At 43.4% G+C, this 20,610-nt stretch overlaps 1 protein-coding gene across 3 annotated transcripts in view; it reads left to right on the top strand.

The window, feature by feature from the left end:
* Chd6 (chromodomain helicase DNA binding protein 6) overlaps positions 1 to 20,610 on the top strand; it is a 159,166-nt gene that overhangs the window by 128,136 nt on the left and 10,420 nt on the right. For 2 of the 3 annotated variants that reach the window (XM_075962929.1, XM_075962931.1), the window contains exons 28-34: positions 7,811 to 7,871; positions 8,457 to 8,673; positions 10,251 to 10,459; positions 11,729 to 13,300; positions 16,463 to 16,614; positions 16,987 to 17,193; positions 18,057 to 18,509. In XM_075962929.1, the coding sequence (XP_075819044.1) occupies positions 7,811 to 7,871; positions 8,457 to 8,673; positions 10,251 to 10,459; positions 11,729 to 13,300; positions 16,463 to 16,614; positions 16,987 to 17,193; positions 18,057 to 18,509 (2,871 nt within the window). The remainder of the gene's footprint in view (positions 1 to 7,810; positions 7,872 to 8,456; positions 8,674 to 10,250; positions 10,460 to 11,728; positions 13,301 to 16,462; positions 16,615 to 16,986; positions 17,194 to 18,056; positions 18,510 to 20,610) is intronic. The other variant, XM_075962932.1, reaches the window with a different exon arrangement.

The raw sequence follows: 20,610 nt of genomic DNA, 5'->3' as shown, positions 1-20,610 counted from the left end.
CGTGGTTTTTTAATTTTTGTGTCAGATATGTAAACCACTGTTAACTTGATATTGACATTTAGTTTCTTTTTCTCTAAGTTTGAGATCTTCCTGATGTTTGGTATGCATTTTTAAGGGAATTCTGAAGATTTTAGGGTATTACATGGGGAGACTGTATATCTTATTTAAACCTTGTTGTAGCTGACTTCCTCTGACACTAGCAAAGAGTCAGGAATTAAGGTTCACCTAGTTTCTCTGAGATGGAAGCTGACCTCTACATTTTGGGTATGCTCCCATTGATACTGTTGGCAGAGAATGGCCTCGGTACCATGGACATAGAAGTAGTGTTTTCCCATTGGTCCTTGTTAATGCTATGGATAAGGGTGAGAGTCATTGCTGCATATCAAGGATGAAACTTGGAAACTTCTTAGCTTTTTCTGGCACCATCCACCAGGCAAATGAAGCAACCTATAGCACCTGAAGAAGGTGGACGTCTAGGCCCTTCACATGAGCTTTACTGGCATAGATTGGGTGAGCCACTTTTTCTGTGTTGTTGGGGTGGACATAACAGTTACTGTCCTAACATTTCTGTGCTCCAAACTTGCTCTTTTCTTGATCTTTTACTAGAGAGAACAAGTTTTTGTTGGGTTTTTTGTTTGTTTGTTTTTCTATACCCTGTATCACTTTTAGATAGTTGTCTTCCTTACCAGATCTAGGATTTATAAAGGAAGCCCAGGAAACAGCACCGTGTTGTTCCTGTTTTACTCAGCTTTCTTCCTTTCACAGTTTTCTGTGTTTGTTTTACAGAGTGTTCAGTTGTACTTACAGGTGGTGAATAGGTGCATGTGCATGCCCCAGGGGCACACGGCTTTCTTACATTCTAAGTGTGTGTGTGTGTGTGTGTGGGTGGGTGGGTGGGTGCGTGTGTGTGTCTGTGTGTGTGCCTGTGTGTGCGTGTGCGTGCGTGCGTGCGTGTGTGTGTGTGTAAAATGCCATATGGGCCCCAGCACTATTTGAGCATATGCTCTCTGAGCAATAGAGCAAATATGTCCATGAATGCCATGGACGCTGGTATCGGAAGTTTTTATGGCACTGTCTTCGGGTGATTCCATTGCTAGAGTCACCACTCTCCTAGTACACAGTTGCAGTTATTTCTCTTTATTACTTGCACACATCCCCTATCAGCTTTTTGAGTCATCTGCTTGTAGTAATAACACCACTTTCCCAAGTGGGAAATAACCTTTTCAAAGACTTGTCTTCTGTGCCACACAGACTTGAGACACAGTCAACTAAAGTAAGTCAGGATGGTGCTTTACGCTGTTGGACTGAAGGGATCTGGGGCTCTGCTCTAAACAGTTAAAAACCGCGCTCTGGCTCTGGGTCCAGTTCCTAACTTTCATCAGTAAGTATTTTGTTTGAGATTTAGAATGTGTTAGCTCATAGAAACCATTTGAGCACCAAAGAAAGGAAAGTAATACTTAATACAGAATGTCCCTCAGTCTAAAGTACATTTCCCCTACCTCAGCAGTGTAAAAGAAGTACATTGCATATTTTTATCCTTATTTGACAATTGAGAAAAGAGATTTTGGCCTCTAAGTTAAATGCCTGCCAAATTCTAGTAGCTAGTAGTTGAGAATTTTTATAACCAGGAGAAGGGAAGTATTACAGATGCGTACATTGAGCCCCTCCTCTCAGCAACAGTAGTTCGTATTTTCATGAAAGACAGCTGCCGACCAACTGCAGCCTGGCCTAGCTCTGAACACTGTCCACAGTCGTGTTCACAGAATAGCTGTCAGATGGAGGGCACTGAGGGGAGAGAGCAGGGCGTAGGCGCGAGAAGTAACTTACCTTCCACTCCAGTTCAGCTAAGCATGAACTGCCTGTCTTCTTCGTTTGAGTAACTAGTGCTTAGTTATTTCTTCATCTTTCAGATCCTCAGAACCTTAGCAATACAATATAATCAAAAGCAGGTAGAACCAGCAGTGGCTTCTCTAAGATTGTGAGGTGGACAGATTCTAAACAGATGTGACTTGACTTCTGGTGCACATACTGACATTGTACACAAGGAGGAGGATAAGGGCGGGCATCAGGCCTGTTACTCCCTCCTCCTTCCCTCTCACCCTGCACCTTCTTCCCTGAAGATACTAGCTGGGCATTCATTTCTTTCTTAGTAGGAAGTTAAAAAGCCCAGGCCGTTATGTAAAAATACAGTTTACAGGGACAGTTGAGCACACCTGGGAATAAAGAGAAGAATGGCAGAATCTTCACACTGATGAGAGCGCTAACACATACTGGAGCAGTCTTTCAGTGGACTGTGCTATGACCCGTGGTGGGGAAAGAGGGCTGTGCCTCCTGCTTGGGAATGAGGTCCACTTTGTTGTTGGATGGTACTGCCTCACACTGATCCATTCTGTACCTCTCACTTGATTCTCTGAATTCCACTTCGCTTTTTTCTGTCCCACAAGGACCAGAAAACTTTGTTTCCTCTGTTGTTGCTGACTTGGAGGACCAGCCTCCCGTCAGCACCAGAGTAAATAAGAAAATCCACGAATGCAGTAATAACTTAGGGAAATTTCCTGTCTATCGAAAGGTTAGACTTTTTCTATCTGAGGGGGAAAAAGAAACGCAGACTCTTTCTGATGGTAACTTTCTCTTTACTACTTAAAAACAAAACTCTGCTCTCTCCTCCCAGTGCCTCTTTAGCAGCTTCTCCCTAATCAGCTGCACATCTCTGCATCGCGCTGCCTGTCCCCTCTGCCGCCTCGCTCTGCTCTCTGTCTTCTTTCACAGCCACACTCTGAACAATTAGAAGTTACATTTTTCAGGCCCAACCAAACTCCAGATAACTCACGGAGTTTCTCTTAGGCTAGAAATGTCATATTAACCCATGCACATATTTCTAAGTTGGTGAGGTTTCCCAGACAGTAAACAATTGGATGAACCTTGAGGTTGGGGAGTGCAGAAAGGTCCATTGCCGCAGGAAGTTATATCTAAAGTTGCTTCAAGCTCTGGCCTTGAGTCAGTAAAACAACACCTGGGAAAATGACCTCATGTATTTATCTCTAGGGGCAACCAGCCTGCTTTTAATCTGCTTTGAAATCTAAGGTAGCTGTCTGTGTAAAAGGCTAGTTTTTGTGACTGAGAATCCCATGTCAGACTGAGTAATGAAAAGTATAGGCAGAAATCACCTTCCTGACCATCCACAGCTACCTATGTACCCAGTAAGTATAAAACACACCACCAAAGGGCTGTGGAAAGAACCCCACAGCTGTTGTATTAGGAGGCATAGCAGTGGCGGCACCCGAGAAAGTTACAAAAACAACCTGTCATCTACTCAATAACCCTTTGACTCCGCCAAGTGGGGCTCCCCACGTGGACAAATAGACTGGTTAAACAAACACAAGTCGTCACTGCTGTACCATCCCATGGCCCTGTGCACTCTGTGGTGAGATTTTGAATTCTTGACATTGGTTACTCTGTTGATCTCCTTAAGTCTCTTTTCAAGGAAAATATTTTTAATACAGTACTTTTTTAATTCTTTGAGAATTATATATGATGTATTTTGATCATATTCAGTTTCCCCACTCCTCCCCCAACCCCTCCCTGATCCACTTTCTACCTTTTCCCAACTTTATGTACTCTTTTTGTTTTTTTTAAATAATGTATGAGTCCAGTTTTTGGGGGGCCACACCTTTGAAAGAAAGCTGTCCCCCTCCCCCAGAAATCATAGCTGTCAGCAGCTCCTCCATAAGGAGTGGGAGCATGAGCACCTCCCGCTCTGTGTGAATGCTGACTGGCTTAATCCTTTTCAGGCAACCACAGCTACTTGGAGTTCATGAGCACAGCAGACCTGTCCTGTCCAGACCCTAATTCCTTTATATTGATTATCAAAGATCAGCTCCAGTTCCTTGCTACTCTTTTAACTCAAAAGCAAACTCCAGTTCTCTCAAAATGTGACAATCAGGCCAGGCTGTGGTGGTGCACGCCTTTAATCCCAGCACTCAGGAGGCAGAGGCGGGCAGATCTTTGAGTTCAAGGCCAGCCTGCTCTACGAGGGAGCTAGTTCCAGGACAGGCAAAGTGACAGAGAAACCCTGTCTTAGGGGGGAAAAAAGAAAAGTTACAATCAGAGATTTTAAGGGTAGCAGGGACTATGGAAGTAACGCAGTGTTCTCCTCCTGTCTATATTTTAATGTCTGTGGTCCTTACGATCAATAAACATTTAACCAGCAGTAAGGTTACAAATGGTATCAAGCCCAGAATGGTCAGCAGTCTCTATCAAACCTGTGTGCTATGTTGGGAAAGTAACATTTCCATTACACAGCTTTTGTTAGTTAGCACATTACCTTGTGACAGATAGGCACTCTATTTGTGTGCTGCAGTTTCAACCACAAATGTCTGGGCTGGGTCTCCTGTACTTTCTAAAATAGAAAGTCTGTAATAGGATGAAAGTTGCAGCCAATGGGAGGTTAGGGAGAAGGGGAAAAAACTTGTCAGAAAATTTTATGCCTTAAATGGTCAAATCCTACTCTAAGAAAACGTTAGTTAGGAACTGAACAAGAACCCATTTCTTGTGAGTTAAGGAGTTTGAGATAGTCTGAACTCAGCATTATTTGTGTGTAAATTTTGTTCATGATTACAAACATGTCTTCCTTTTAATTAGGCATCATTCTTATCCTCATTGTAGGGGATTAGAGCTCACACAGTCTCAGTCAGGTGCACAAGTCCTACAACCAAAGGACACAAGAGCAGGGTCTTCACCTGCTCACCTCTTTCTAAACACGTGAACTTTATGACATTTGTTTCAGTGCCTGCTTTTCGCACCGTCTATGCAAAGGTAGAATGCTTGATTTTCCTGCGAAATGAAAACATCAGTGGGGCTTTTTTGACTCTGCCTTCAGACCTTTTATTGCCTGTATGTGTTCTGCAGACTCCTGTAGACCCTTCAGTGTCAGAGTCACCTCCTGGACCTCCACCAGCAGCACCTGGCTGATGTTCTACATTGCCTGTGGCTCGGCATAGCCCCTGCTTACTTGTCCCTCACACCCACTAGACAGAACTCCAGGGCCTAAGGTTTCTGTTTTGTTCACTATTGTAGTCCTGGAGCCTAGCACAGTTCCTGACACTTAAAAGATACTCGGTCTATATGGCTACCTGCTGTGTTGGCACTGGGGTTTGTAAGGGCATAGAAGAAATCCCCTATGTGTACAGATCACAACAAGTCTGTGTTGTGGACACCTCTTCCTTTCCGAGACAAAATCTGGGAGGCATCCAGGCCTGGAGGGGCAGCCATAAGAAAAGGAGATTAGGACTTCTAGTTTTGAGTAAGGAAACATCTCCCAGTCCTCTGAGGAAGTATCATATATGTAGCTGTGGCCTTTAACTGGCTTCTGTGCTGTGGAGGGGCATAGTGTATATAATCCACATCCTCAGTAGTCCTCTCCGATCTCTGGTCTTCACCATCCATGACTATTTGCAATTGGGTAATGTTCCCAGCCACCACGCCGTACTCTCCTGTCTAAATGAGTTGTTACAATAAAGAAAATGCTGTGCAGTACTGACTCCAGTCTGTGGCACCTCGGCGGTGCTGTTACTGCTGGTTATACTCTGGAGTCTCCATAAGAGCATGCACTTCAGGTAAAAGAGAAGCTAAGTGATGGTCTGGTCAGACTGAGTACTCCTTCTCTCCCCACTGCCATGTGTGGTTAAACACTTCACATCCTTGTACTCATTATATTCCCCATCACCCTAGAAAGGCACTTCAGAGAGAATGAAGCACCTTGCCCAGAGCTAAAGAACAGAGGGCTTTTGTTCTCTCAGGATGGAGAAATTGTGTGCTTTCTGTCAGTGTTGTCAGCACTCTGGGGCCCCTTACCTGAAATCAATTCATTTCTAAGATGAACATGTTTTCCCCATGTAAGCAGAAACTGGTGCGCCATGTTAGACTGTGAGCTCAACTGTACGGTTTTTTTTCTACCAAGTCCTGTTGGCTTCCTGTGCATCAAACACATTCAGTGACAGCTTGACCACATCTTGTCATTCCATTACGGAGAAATGCTTTACAAGAGAAGACAGGCCACTGAAAAGGGCACTTGCTAATACCAAAGCCTTTCCTGCTTGACTGTTTGCTGACTTCACCAGGAGAAACTGCTGGATAGATTGGAGGGGAAAGCTGCATGCTTACCTCACATCACACTGGCGTTCTGTTGGGCATGCCCTCATTCGCTGCCATGATGCCTTCATAGGGAATTCTCTCCATCTGGTGCATACCACCCACATTTTATAAACTGTAGAATATTTTTCTCCTGCCAATATCTGCAATTATAAATGTCAGCATTCAAAGAACCCTACAGATATTCTGAACAATAAAGGTTTTTTTCTGGCCCTAAGATATACAAAATGAGGTAGGGAAGTTTTTGTTTTTCTTTCCTCCCTAAAGAGTAAAGTGAGGTGGCACAGTTAGATGTCATTTCAGAATGGCACCTTAGGTCATCCTCAGGTTTCTGCTCTGTATTAAATGGCAGGAAACAGTTCTGGACCCTAGGAGGGAACTTAGCTAGTGCTTCCCAGTTCTAAGTATCTTTTCACTCTCCAAAGCAGATTTTTATCTGCAATTCTTAGTGCCCTTTCTTAAATAACTTGGTCCTCAAATCAGACTACCTTTGTTGAAGCCCATTTGTTAGCCCGAGACCCTGAGGGCTCACCGAGCTGTTTCTCACAGATAGTAATGTCTCAGGAGATGGTTGGCATAACCAGACAAGCCATAGTATAACGGGTTTGTTACTACCGTTCTACACAGGACAAGTGTGTGTTCAGGAAATGGACTGACTTCTCTTTGCTTTCTCAAGAGTTTTCTCTTTCAGATTCATACATAGTTTCAGGGGCCTTAAAGAATGTTTTTGGGTTTTAATTACTTGAACCTGTATGTGTCTGTCCACTTTCACTGTGTTGAGCACCTGTCTCCTATCTAGGATACACCAAATGCTTTCAATCAGCACCAGATAGTGAATTTCCTGGACAGGAAGCCCCTTCACTCACTGTCACGGTCTTCTGTTTCTTACCTTCTTATAAATATACCGTTCTTAATTTGGGCTTAAATATACCACAAAAATGAATGCATGCTGTGGTCCGCTGACTCTTGTTCTCTTTTTCCTGTGTTGTAACATGATATAGCCTTGAATCCTGAGCTCATTCTGCATCGTCATTTGGGCCAAAAGATGGCGGTTAGAGAGTGATGGTTCTGCATTTTAAGAAGTGTCATCTTCTTTCCAGATTCCAAATCATCATCTGTGACGTTTCACCCGAGACAGGGTGGAGTTAGTGAAACAGTCTGTTCATGCAGCTTCATGAATGCACTGACAACTTCAGACTTGTCTGGAGCTTCAGATCTTCCTTCATTTTAAGTTTCTGAGGCGTTACCCTGCTAGGGCCCATGTCTGGAGCAGTCATGCTTTATAAAAATAGTGTCCATTTCCATATGAATGAATGTTAGTTAGCCTGACACTTTTTCACAGTGCAAAACAGAAATGCAGGCATGTTCTTTGTTAGATGACAGTATGAAATCGTGAGCTGATATTTAAATTTACAGCTAACACTGACATGGTGCTTATAAACCCTAATTGAGTTTGCTGTCCCTTGGCCTGATTCTCTGTGGGAAGATGCCCTGGGGAGGTCCCTTTAGACAAACTGCTGGAGTAAGCTGTGTCTGTGAGGTCCTCTCTTACGATGCCCACAGGCTCCCTGTGCATGCATAGTCCTTGTAGAAGAGCCTTTCTCAGGGAGTTTCTTATGGGCTGCAGTTTCGCTGATGCAATGGCTTCATTTATCCCTAGGCGAGCCCCAGTGATGGAAGTGATGGCATTTTTGGTGAAAAGAAGGATGACAGCCAGGCAGGTGAGACTGTGTCCTGCAGGCAAAGAAAAGTAAGGTCTCAGTTTATAGTTATTGTAGAATTTCTATGAAGTCAATGTTATCTTTAAGGAGACTTCCAAGTAAGTTGACCTGTATTAAGCTTCCCTAGAGTGACACATGTCTCTTGACTTCAAAATGCAAAAGTTAAACAAGTGGTGTTTTTAGGATAGAATCTGGATAGTAAAGAAGGGACTGTAATTTCATTGATGTGGGCTGTTCTGTATCTGAGTTCAGACTTGGCTGGGGCTTTGGTAGTTGGAAAGGTCAGCTACACAGAAGCCATGACTCTATGTGAAGAAGACAACAGATTTTTTGCTCTTTTCTTTCTGTAGAGCAACTCTGCCATTCAGAAAGAGGTGTATATTTGAGTGAGAACAGCACTGACCACAATATAAAGCTGTTTCTAAAGCAAAATTGCTGCCTTTCCCACTAGCCTCACTCCTGGTTAATGTTAAAGCAGCTGCTTTAAAGTCACTAAAGCCTGTTGTCTTTGTATTTAAACAAACGAAGCAAAGTCCCTCTTGTATTTGCATTTGTAAATACTAATATCCTCACTGATGTTTGAAGCCCAGGATGGCTCCAACCCAGACAAATCACCCTGGCCAGTTTCATCTGCTCTCACTGCTCGACTCCGGCGTCTGGTCACTATTTACCAGCGCTGCAATCGCAAGGAGCTCTGCCGACCTGAAATTCTAGGCCCAGGTAATCAAGGATACTGGGTTCAGGAGGACGTGTTCAGGAGAACTTCAGAAATGGACCTCATCAACAAGGAAGCCCAAAAGAGGTAACAGCCAAAGCAAGAAAGCATGCTAAACTAATTGGTCACGGGGTAAAGATGACAAGGGAAAGGCTTATAGGTGGAGGTTCGTGGGTTAGTTCCCATGTGACAGTTAGATTGTCTTCAGAATTTCTTCCAGTGGTGAGTGGGAGGCTAATAGATCTAGAACCCTCTGTGCACAATGCCTAATCATAAGACTTTCTAACTTCATATTCCTCCCGAAATCAGACCCCTTTTTTCCCTTGGTTTTCCAAGACAGGGTTTCTCTGTAGCTTTGGAGCCTGTCCTGGAAGTTGCTCTGTAGACCAGGCTGGCCTCAAACCCACAGAGATCTGCCCGCCTCTGCATCTGACTCCCAAATGCTAGGATTAAAGGTGTGTGCCACCACCACCTGGCTCAGACCCCAGTTCTTGAAAATGCAACTTTAAAACATCACACTAATATAGGTCATACCATTTCAAATTCCCTGATTTTTATAACAAAAGAAATAGTTTGTTGAAGCTGTCTTACTATAATCTTGTTTTTAGTCAAGATTGTAAGATCAATAAATACATATAAAATACAAGGCCAAAAAGAAGGTACTTATTACTTGTAGTCACTAGACTTGAGAGTTAAGCTACAAAGGCTGCCATAGGCCAGTGTAGGCTAGGAATGAACACAATGGAGCTGCAGTTCTCAGTCTTTATATCCTTTTTCTTCTGGTGCAGCACCCAGAAAATTAAATGATAGCAAATTTAATTACTTCGCCATACTCCCTCTGAGGTCACGAAATTGGGAAGTCTGCCTGGCGCAGCTGCGAGCACCTTCCTTTTTCTCACTCCCTGCTGACCTCTCATCCCACCCTTTGTTCCCATATAAGGCAGAGCACCATACCCAAGAACCTATTATAAAGACTGGTGACAGGAGCTTACCTGCCCTCCGAGTCACTGTCTGAATCCTGTGAGGACCTCTGTCTCCCAGAGAAGGTGACTGACTAAGGCCGCCTGCTCAAATAATAGGGAGAAAGCTAAAGGGAAACGGAGAGTGGGAACACTCGCCTTCTCAGTCCCAGTGTCCTGTGTAAGGTAGAGAGGTTGACTGAGATGGGGCAAGAGTCTGTTCTGTGTTGTCATGAGGGAAAGAGTAAAAGACAAAGTAAGTACGTAAGTATCTTGAGTCCTTATCTCCCTACAAGTGAAAGTTTAACTAGAAAAATCCTTAAGTTGATGACCAAGAGATAGCAAAGAGATACTTGGCTTTGGTATAGAGTGATCAACACCAGAAGAGCTGAAGATTTGAACGCAGTTCCCTCTTTGAGAGTGGGATGTAAGGCTTTCCACCCAACATAGCTTAAAGGTAATTAGTAAAATACACAAGGCAGTTCACCTGTGCTTTGGATTTTACAGGCTTCTACAGCATGTTCTTAAATAATTGTTGACGTTCTTAATAAAAGAATAAGCCAAGTGTTGTAATATAGACCCGTAACCCCCACACTCAGAAAAAGGAAAGCAGGCAGATCTTGAATTCTGGATCAACTTTCATGGAAAAAACCCTGTTTGTAAAGGTAGAAAAAACAGTTCACTTTTCTTCTGATTAATTTTCAGGTGGACTAGAAGAGAACAAGCCGACTTCTATAGAACAGTGTCTTCCTTTGGCGTTGTGTATGACCAAGAAAAGAAAGCCTTTGACTGGACACAGTTCCGCATCATTTCCCGTTTGGACAAGAAGTCAGATGAGAGCCTGGAACACTACTTTTATAGTTTTGTAGCCATGTGCCGGAATGTGTGTCGTCTTCCCACATGGAAAGATGATGGTGAGAAAACTCTTGTCACTGTGGAGACAAATGTTAAGGTTCAAATTGCAGAATTACTCTGGCTGAACTACAAAACTGGAATCTGAAGAATTCTGATAAAGATGAGTAGGTTGTCAGAGGTCTGATCTTCTCATTCAGATCTCTGAATCCCCAAAGGTGTAACTTCTGTGAAAATTGAATTTCAATTAAAACTTCACAGAAATACTAAGAGATTGACATTAACTATGCTATCCAAAGTATAGGGTTTAGTCTTTTAGATCAAGATCGAAGGGCTGGAGAGATGGCTCAGTGATTAAGAGCACTTATTGTGGCCAGGCGGTGGTGGTGCACACCTTTAATCTCAGCATTCAGGAGGCAGAGGCAGGCAGATCTCTGTGACTTTGAAGCCAGCCTGATCTACAGGAGCTAGTTCCAGGACAGACCCCAAAGCTACAGAGGAACCCTGTCTCCAAAAAATAAATAAATAAATAAATAAATAAATAAATAAATAAGCACTTACTGCTCTTGTAGAGGACCCGAGTTTAGTTCACAGCACCCGCATAGTAGCTAGTAGCTCACAAGCATCTGTAGCTCCAGTTGCAGGGGATCTAACACCTTCTTCAGAGCTCTGATGGCACCAAGCATGTATGTGTACCCTTACATATATTCAAAATGCCCATGTACATAAAATAAATAAATCTTATCTTTAAGTGAGACATTAGGAACTCTTTATACTATCTTTGAATGAGACATTAGGAACTTTAAGTAATTTTCTATATATTGGCTCAGATAAGATAAATGACTGTCATTTAAACATCTGCTCCAATAGGCAACCCTTCTGAAGTTTCTCCCTGGTTGAAGTTTCACACAGATTCCCTCCAGTCTCTTCAGCCTGATATTGTCACATGTTAGGAAAGCAGAGACGAGCACTGAACCTCTGCTTGGTTTCAAGTCAAGGAGCTAATTTAGATCTTAGAGTCATCTCAATGAGACCTGGATTTGAACTCTGCCTTGCTACCGTAAGCAAAATGACTTTTCTGAGCACAGGCTCATTGTTCTTAAAAGAGAAGTGATCAGGATTTTTTTATTTTTTTGAGAACTGGAGAACAAATTGTGAACTTAGTGAGAGCTCATAGTATTGGCTTATAAGTGGGAACTGTTGTTTTTCTGCGCCCATTTGTCTTTGATTTCCAGTTTTAGTAGGTGCTCACACCTAAAACGCCATACTGAGGGTGCAGGGAGTATTTATAGCAGCCTCATGTAGTAAGTTCTGTGTATCTTTCTCTCCAGGTTCCTCTGATGCCAACATCTATGTTGAACCCATCACTGAGGAGCGGGCAGCAAAAACTCTGTACCGCATTGAACTGCTGAGGAAAGTCCGTGAGCAAGTGCTCAGGTGTCCACAGCTGCATGAGCGCCTCCAGCTTTGCAGGCCCAGCCTCTACCTCCCAGTCTGGTGGGAGTGTGGGAAACATGATCGAGACCTGCTCATCGGCACTGCCAAACATGGGCTCAACCGCACTGACTATTACATCATGAACGACCCCCAGTTATCCTTCCTAGATGCCTACAGAAACTATGCCCAACACAAAAGAACTGACACACAGGCACCTGGAAGTCTCTGTTGCCTTTACCAGAACAATTCTAAACTATATGAATCTCTTACTTATTCCCAAATGAGGAGGACTTCAGAGTCCCTGGAAAGTGAGCCAGAGAATCTGGTGAAAATGGAAAACAGAGACGATCATCTCTGTCTGCCTGAGGGCAGCTTATCTGACATAACTTGTGAAAACTTTATTTCCAAAGTTCAGGAGGTCATTTCTATCGACCATGACGAAAGCTTGCTGCCCGAGTCCTTGGAGAGCATGATGTATGGTAAGACAGGACTCAGCCGAGAGCCGCTCTCTTTTCAGGAAACCCCAAGTACCAACACACAGTCCAGGAAAGATACTGTCACCGTCTCAGCCAGCAGAGATGAGAGCTGCCAACCTGCTGGCATTGAGGCAGAAATCGCTTCAAACTCTCTAATGAGCAGCTTAGAAGCAGGAGTAGCTAAAATGAACATTAAAAATGGAAAACATTTGTTGATCTCTATCTCAAAAGAAGGAGAACCCTGCTGCAGTGAGACAGGACAGAGACCTGAAGGCACGGGCCACCTAGAGGCCAAATGCTTATCCCCTACCTTAGATACAGGACATGAAAGTGGGTTTGTAGATCTGTGCAGCCTTAGCGTGTGTGACTCCAGAAGAAAAATGTCATCAGATCAGCAGTTAATTGATTTATTAGAAAACAAGAGTCTAGAAAGTAAGTTGATTTTGAGTCAGAACCAGAGTGATGAGGAAGAGGAAGAAAATGAGGATGAAACTTTAGCCATAGTAGCAAGCACCACAGAAAAGCCAGAGGGCTTGCATTTCACCAGGCCCAGTGCAAACATCCCAAGGGGAAAGAACCTCTGTTTCCACCAGGATGAAGCCAAGAAAGGAAGCCTGGAGGTGGTAAGCCAGACTCCTGGACCACAGAGGGCCTTTCCTCCCTCAGCCAGTCAGTGCCACTGCAAACACATGGAAAGGTGGGCACATGGCCTGGGGAGTGAGGAGTCTGAAGTAGAGAAACTCAAGGCTTATCAACCAGACCTGTACAGAAGCAAGGCCAATAATACTAGAGTGGAAGGTGAGCCTGCCATTATTCCAGCAGAGCCATTTAAACTGAAGCATGAGCTTTTAAAAGAACCCTGGAAAGAAAGTGCAGAGGGGGGAAAGAGTTTCTCCATGTATGTTCCTGAGGGAATTGAGCCCAAACCAGAAGACATGGATTTTGAGAATAAAGATGATTATGAGAAAGATGGAACCTGCCACAGTCAAGGTACAGTATATAGAATTGTATACTCATGTGATGGGAAGAGGGGTGCTGGGGAAGCCATGGTTGCTAGTTTTCACTCCTAAAATGGACCTACCTACCCACACTGCATGGGTAAAACCACAAGGTACGGGTCTTGATATAGAGATTCAGCAGAGCAGTTCAGCTTGATCACTTCAGAGAACTGGGGGTGACTATATACAGTCACAGTGCCTCTACTGCATCAGCCGTATGGTGTAGCAGGGACTGTGTATGTGTGAGTGTGCAGAAGATGCAAACTGGCACCCAGGGAAATGCTTTGTTCCTGCACTAGATGTATCGAACTAGCTGAAATAGAGCAGCTTTGGGACCTCAGAGACCTGCAACTAATACAGGTGCCATTAATTTGCAGGAACTCCAAAAATACAAGTCAAGTTGGCCTTTGTTGAGGTGAGCATAGAAAGCAGTTGTTCGTGTCATCGTCAAAACCCTGTGCTTTATGTCAGGGCATTTGTGTTAGATTTCTTTTAGAACTGAACACGAATAAAAATAGCAGTTATAAACAACTGAAAGCATAGGTTTGATCTTTTAAAATAGGGAATTCTTAAATGGGGACTCAAGTTAGAAGGAATTGCAGGCCTGATGTGGTGACACACACCTTTCATCTGACACTCAGGGGACAGAGGCAGGTGGATCTCTTGAGTTCAGAACCAGCCAGAGTATGCAATGAGACCCTGTCTCAAAAAGGAATTTTAAAAGTTAAAAATTATGGGTGACTGAAATTTTTTATGCTTTGTGGGAACATACATACAGTGATGAGGGGCTCTGATGAACAACTGCAGTGGTGTTTACTTCCTTAGGTTCAAGAGGGCATAAGAGGGTGAATGAAGTAGGTCATTTATTATTGCCATTGTCTGGTACTGACTGAAGTATTGATCCAGGAGTGAGACAAGCGTGACCTCTATTAGAGAAGAAAAGACTGACCATCTTGGGTTATGTAGCTTCTTTTTGTTTTTTAATTTTTATTTGTGTATGTGTATTTGGTGTATGTGTATGTACACATATGTGCCTTCTACCTGCCACTGAAGGTGTATGTGCAGGTGCACTCACCTGTGAAATCGTGTGTGGAGGCCACAGTTGATCACTCTCCATCTTATTTTTTGAGACAGGGTCTCTCACTGAATCTGGAGCTCACCTTTCAGTTAGATCCCAGTGAGCCCCTGGGATTAGCCTGTCTCCTCGGATTTCCCAGCATTGGTGTTAGGCCACCATGCCCAGCTTTTATGTGGGGTCAGGTCTGGGAATCCAAATTCAGGTTCTGATGCTTTCATAGTAATTTTGCACAGTAGTTTGCCCCACTGAGCCATCTCCTTAACCCATATAGCCATTTTTTTTAAAACTCCTACCTTAAAGTTTTTGTCATTGTGATTAGTAACTAATTGAACCCAAGTTAAAATTTATATAGTCACTACAGTAAAGACTTGGAAACTGAACTGAAAATTACCTAATGGACTTGTGGTCAAATAAGGCCAGGAGGACCTGTCTGTGACCATGCCCCAGGCTTCCTTTTTACCCAGGCCAACAAAGATCGTGCCATGCATCAAATTAGATTCATAACACTTTTTGGACCCTGTTGTGGTGAATGAATGAATGAATGAATCAAAAAGATGAGGTATTGAAAATTGAGACAGATGAGCACAGGGTAACTGTGGGTTAGAGGACAGAGACGTTCCTCCTTTCTTCTGGGGTCAGTGAGGCTGGCAGCTTTGTGATAATTGGATAAGTACCGGTGCAGTGCAGACCCTGGAGGGCACTGCCTACAGAGGTGCGGAAGAGGTAGTGCAGGCGAGTGAGCCCACTCTGGAAACTAGAAACCCTGCCGTCCTGAAAGAGCAGTAGCTTACCTGTGCTCCTTTAGGGTCTGCCCCTTGCTTCAAACCTTTCAGTGATGCTTCTGTTGACTCCAGAGCTAAATCCAGTTTTATGTCAACAACTCTGGGTAACTTAGGTGGTTCCTGCCTCCAGCTTCATGCTTATCCTTACTCCTGGCTGTCTTGGTTCCCTAGCATGCCTTTCCCTCCCCTCACCTGCTTCCTCACCTGCACACCGATGCCCTGTGTATTAACCTACTTAGGATAAGCCTTTCTTGTTGTTCCCCATCATCATATCATGTTTTCTTCTCTTTGGATGTTTTACTCTTGGGGTTGGGGTCTCATTGTATAGCCTCAAAGTCCCAGTCTTCTTATTTGGCCTCTGGAATATTGAGATTACTCACGTGAGCCACCATGTTCTGTATGTTTGTACTTTGTGCAGCACTGCCACACTCTGGCTGTTCCTCCATAGTTGGTTGTTTGCTATCTCCCCTGTGAGGCAGGGAGAACGCTGAGAGCTCAGATCTGCCAGTCCTAGCAAAGCTGCTCCTAGGAAGGAGCTGCTCTGGCTCCTGGGAGGCTCATTGCACAGTCAGAAGTAAAACTCACACATTCCTTGTCGGGAAAAGAGGTCCAAGTCTCCACCCTGGACATCTCGCTGCCCTCTGCTCATGCTCTCTCATTGCTAAGTAGTAGGTCTTTGACATTCCAGGCCACACTTAACAATTAACTTTGACCTTGCCTGGCATGATGGCACACACTTGTAATCCAAGCACTGGGGAAACAGAGGTAGGTAGATCTGTTTGAGTTCAAAACCAATTCAACAGTGAGTTCCAGGCCAACCAAGGCTACGTAATGAGATCTTGTCTCAAAATAGCAAAAATCTTTTTCCTTTACTTATGCTAACAGTAAAGCTCCTGGCTCATTTGCCTTATTTTGTATATGAAACTTGGAGCTTTGTTGGAAAGTCCATGACTTCATCTCTCTTGGTCTATCACATTTCATATCTTAGACGATCCTTTCAAACTGTCAAGTATTACAGTGTTTGGTCTTCTTGTCCACTAAACCAGCATGTTTAGGTAGTCTTAGATGACAGCTTGCCTCAGAGGCCCCAAGCAGGATTTGCCTCTATGGTTTAACAATTTAGGTCTCTTGAAGATAGAAAACATGACAATTTGTAGTTTACTTAAAGTAAGCTAGCACTGAGTGGACTAATTGAAAACAAAAGAGACAGATTTAAATGTCCAGACCCTCATATCACTAGCATTCCCCAAATATCTAGTTGTTTGTTTGTTTGTTTTTTAACCTGTCTTTCCAGACTACCCAGGAAAATACTCTGAGGAAGAGAGTAAGAGTTCGACATCAGGCATTGCAGGAGACCTTGGGGAAGAGGCACAGGAAGTACGGGCTCCCACCATTGCTCAGCTGCTGCAGGAGAAAACCTTGTATTCCTTCTCAGAATGGCCAAAGGTATCTTCCAGAGCTTGCATCCTCCACTCAGGGCGTTCCCAGCTTTGATTCCTTTGCATTAAACTTTATAAAATTCATCTATCAGACAAACTTAGCTATGTACATTTGAACATTAAAGATGATACACTAAGAAAAAGAAAAATTATATTCACCAGACTAATTAAACCATAAGAGGGAATGAATCTTCAGTCATAGCACTTTTTTACTCTTTATTTTCTAGACCTTGACATTTATTTATAGGTTATGTAGTGAATGCATCTGAGAACTCATCTCTGGTCAGCTCTTCATAAAAAACTTGACCTTGCTCTCAGGGACTTTGCAGAATTGGATAACTTGAAACTTATTCCTCAGGGCTGCTATTTTTTCCCCCAGGATCGTGTGATAATTAACCGCTTAGATAATATTTGCCATGTGGTGTTAAAGGGGAAGTGGCCCTCCAGCCAACAGTATGAGCCATCAGGTGCACTGCCCACGCCAATTTTAAACAGCAGTGCAGGTTCTCGAAACAGCCTCTCAGAGCCAGAAGCAGCAGAACATGGCTTCAGCAGTGGTGCAGCATTGGCAGCCCAGATCCAGAAGGTGAGGTTACAGCTGATGGCGGACTACCAAAGAACGGTAGTCACACCCACTTTCCATTAAGTCCTTTACTCAACAAGTATTTAGGAGTTTTGGTTTGGGGTTTTCAGTCAGGTAGCTAGTGTTAATTTGGACTCTGCACCTTATTCTGTAGACTGTGATGAGCTATTAAAAGCTTTGGTACAAAGAAAAATGAAGTAAAAGCAGAGCTTTGTACCTAAAGTAGAGCCTGCAGGTTGTCGGGGGAAGCAAAGAAAGAAGAGTAGCGTACCAAGTAAGGATGCTGCAAAGAAAAAGTTCTAGGCTGCAGGTTAGAGGATGAGAAAGGAACTAACTTGGCAGCGATGACTTGAGGAAAGAACAGGTGTCTTCTCTTAGAGGCCAGAGGATGGCAGCAATAGATATCAATAATGAAATCAAGGCAGGAAGGGGTATGTATATGGAGGGAAGGTGAGTGACTTAGGGGGTGTTAGCACACGCCGAGTCTGTTTGACTGCATCTTAGACTTGGGTAGGGACCTTGAAAAACTGCTGGCTCTGGTTTACTTGGTCTGGTGCAGCTTGGATATTGAGTTGCTTTTGCTTTAACTTCCCAAATGATTCTGATATGCAACTAAGGCTGAGAATCACTAGGTTTAAGCTCGCGACCACAGTACAGTCCAAAGCCTGTTAAAAGTGTAGATTCACCAAAGTAGACTCTAGATTTAATAAGCCATATGGTGGTTTAGCACTAATGTTTGAGGAGCCTTGAGGTCACAGAGAAGATAACTAGAAATAATACAAGTCCTGAGGAAATGAGGCCTGGAGAAGAAACTGGTGTTTGGTCACAGAAGTTACATTCAAACTTTTTGCCGTGTGTGTTCACAGGAGAGCTTCTTAGCCCCAGTATTCACAAAAGATGAACAAAAGCACAGACGTCCCTATGAGTTTGAGGTGGAAAGGGATGCCAAAGCTCGGAGCCTAGAACAATACTCTGCTACCCATGGGCGTCCCCCCATTGTCCTCAATGGCTGGCATGGGGAGTCAGCTATAGACCTCTCCTGCTCATCAGAGGGGTCCCCAGGAGCCACATCCCCTTTCCCAGTGAACACCAGCACCCCTAAGATTGGGGCTATCGGTTCACTTCAAGGAGCCCTAGGTATGGACTTGTCTGGAATTCTGCAAGCTGGCCTAATCCACCCAGTAACTGGACAGATCGTCAATGGAAGCCTCAGGAGAGATGATGCTGCCATGAGAAGGCGGAGAGGGAGGAGAAAACATCTTGAAGGAGGGATGGACCTCATCTTTTTGAAGGAGCAAACACTTCAGGCTGGAATTCTGGTAGGTATATGAGTCCATTAGGTAAAAACCATTGTACATAGAGAAACAAATTTATTCTTCAGATACCAACTGTTTTAATTACAGATCTTTTACACCTACTTAAGTTGTCCTTGTTTTCTATCATTATGAAATGCCTTCCATCTTTTCTAGAATAGGTAATACTAACCACCCATTGGTGGCCCTTAATATGCATGCAGCCTGGAAAAGTGAACCAAAGGGTCTTATTTCAAATAGAAGCAACCCAAATCTTCCAGTGTTTCAAAAAAGAGCCATTGGCAAGCAATTGAACAGCAAGGCCAGGTGACAGGCAGCATTCCCTCAGCATAGTGAGACTCTCCAGGAGCTGAAATGTGGGACATGGAAGGCTGATTCTGGCCTTGGTATCTGGCACTGATACGGGCACACCACTGAACTATACTCTGCTCTCTCTAAATCATCTATAGACAGCCTCTGAGAAGACACCTAGAGATCATAGAGAAGCAGTGCATTCTAAACTCAGAGAAGAGCATTGTAAACCATTGAGGAGGCTGATCCTTTTTTAATCTTGAGTCCTAAAAGTAGATATTCATATTTCATAATTTCAATAGAATAATATTTACTGAGTGTGTAATGTGTTTGGAATCTTTCATAATTGAAGCCTCACAACGGCTCTAAAAAAAAAAAAAATGATTACCTGAAGCGTAAAAGCTTTTAAAAAGGAGCCCTTGAGTGACGGCAGGAAATTAGAGAGCCTTGTTTTCTATATACTGAGAACATCAATGGTGAACTGTGTCATTTGAATTGTGTCTTCCTCTCAGATTTTGTATATAATTTGAGAGGTAGAAGGGGCGTATCTTTTTCCCTATCTAGTCCTACACAATAATTTTACTATTTGTTTTGTGTTTTCATTTAATAGTCTGATATTTAACATATATCTTATTTATTTATTTATTTATTTTTATTTATTTATTTTTTTGGTTTTTCGAGACAGGGTTTCTCTGTAGCTTTGGAGCCCGTCCTGGAACTCCCTTGGTAGACCAGGCTGGCCTCGAACTCACAGAGATCCGCCTGTCTCTGCCTCCCAAGTGCTGGGATTACAGGCATGCGCCACCACCGCCCGGCTAACATATATCTTAACACCACCACCACCACCCTTTTTTAAGGTGGGCAGGGGTGGTGGTATCTCAGTATTGCTCAGACTAGTCTCAAATTTGTGGGCTCGCTTGACCCTCCTATCTCAGCCACCAGGATCAGTAGGACCCTTCAATCTACCTGTTCAGATTTCATTGGTCTGAGGCATCCACCACAACACCTCCTTCCTTCAAGCTAGTTGAAGTGAGTGTGTGTGTGTGTGTGTGTGTGTGTGTGTGTGTGTGTGTACATACGTACATGAACACACTAGCATGAACACATGGAGGCCAGAAGACAACCTTGAGTATTATGCTTCAGGCACATCCGCCTTTTGGTTTTTTGAGACTAGGCTCTCACTTACCTGGAAACTTGTCAGTTAGGCCTGGCTGTGTAGTGAGCCCCAGGGATGCACTCCTTCCCACTTTCTCAGCTCTGATGGTACAAGCTTGTGTTTGTTGTTGTTTGTTTGTTTGTTTGAAGTCTTGTGTTTTGGTGAGGGAGTTTAGGTTTACTTATTCCTATTCTATATGTTAGAGTGTTTTGCTTAAATGTGTATGTATGCACTGTATGCATATGCCTGACCCACAGAGTCTGGAAGAGAGCAGTGATTCCCTGGAACTGGAGCTACAGATAGTTATGGGCTGCCATGTAGGTACTCTTAATCACTGAGCCATCTTTCTTGGTCATTCTGGCTTTAAAAAAACAAAAAACTCATGGGTTCTTAGGACTGAACTCAGGTCCTCATGTATATAAACAAAGCTCTGTACTTACCAACTATGTACATTCTGAGTGTGTTCTCCCCACTGCTAAAGGCATGTGCTTCTTTTCTGAAAATACAAAGCAGTGATTTTCCTCTTGTGCTCATAGTATTCCAAAGGAGTCACTGGAAGAAAAAAATACATATTTTCTTTTCTGGATAGTTTTTAAATTTGTAGATACAAACACTAATAGCACTACTGTAGGATTTTATCAGACTTATATAGGTATTGGT

The sequence above is a fragment of the Microtus pennsylvanicus genome, chromosome 2 (assembly GCF_037038515.1).
Source record: "Microtus pennsylvanicus isolate mMicPen1 chromosome 2, mMicPen1.hap1, whole genome shotgun sequence".
In the NCBI taxonomy this organism is placed as follows: Eukaryota; Metazoa; Chordata; class Mammalia; order Rodentia; family Cricetidae; genus Microtus; species Microtus pennsylvanicus.
The sequence above is the reverse complement of the archived record's forward strand: the minus strand, read 5'-3'. Positions and strand labels throughout refer to the sequence as shown.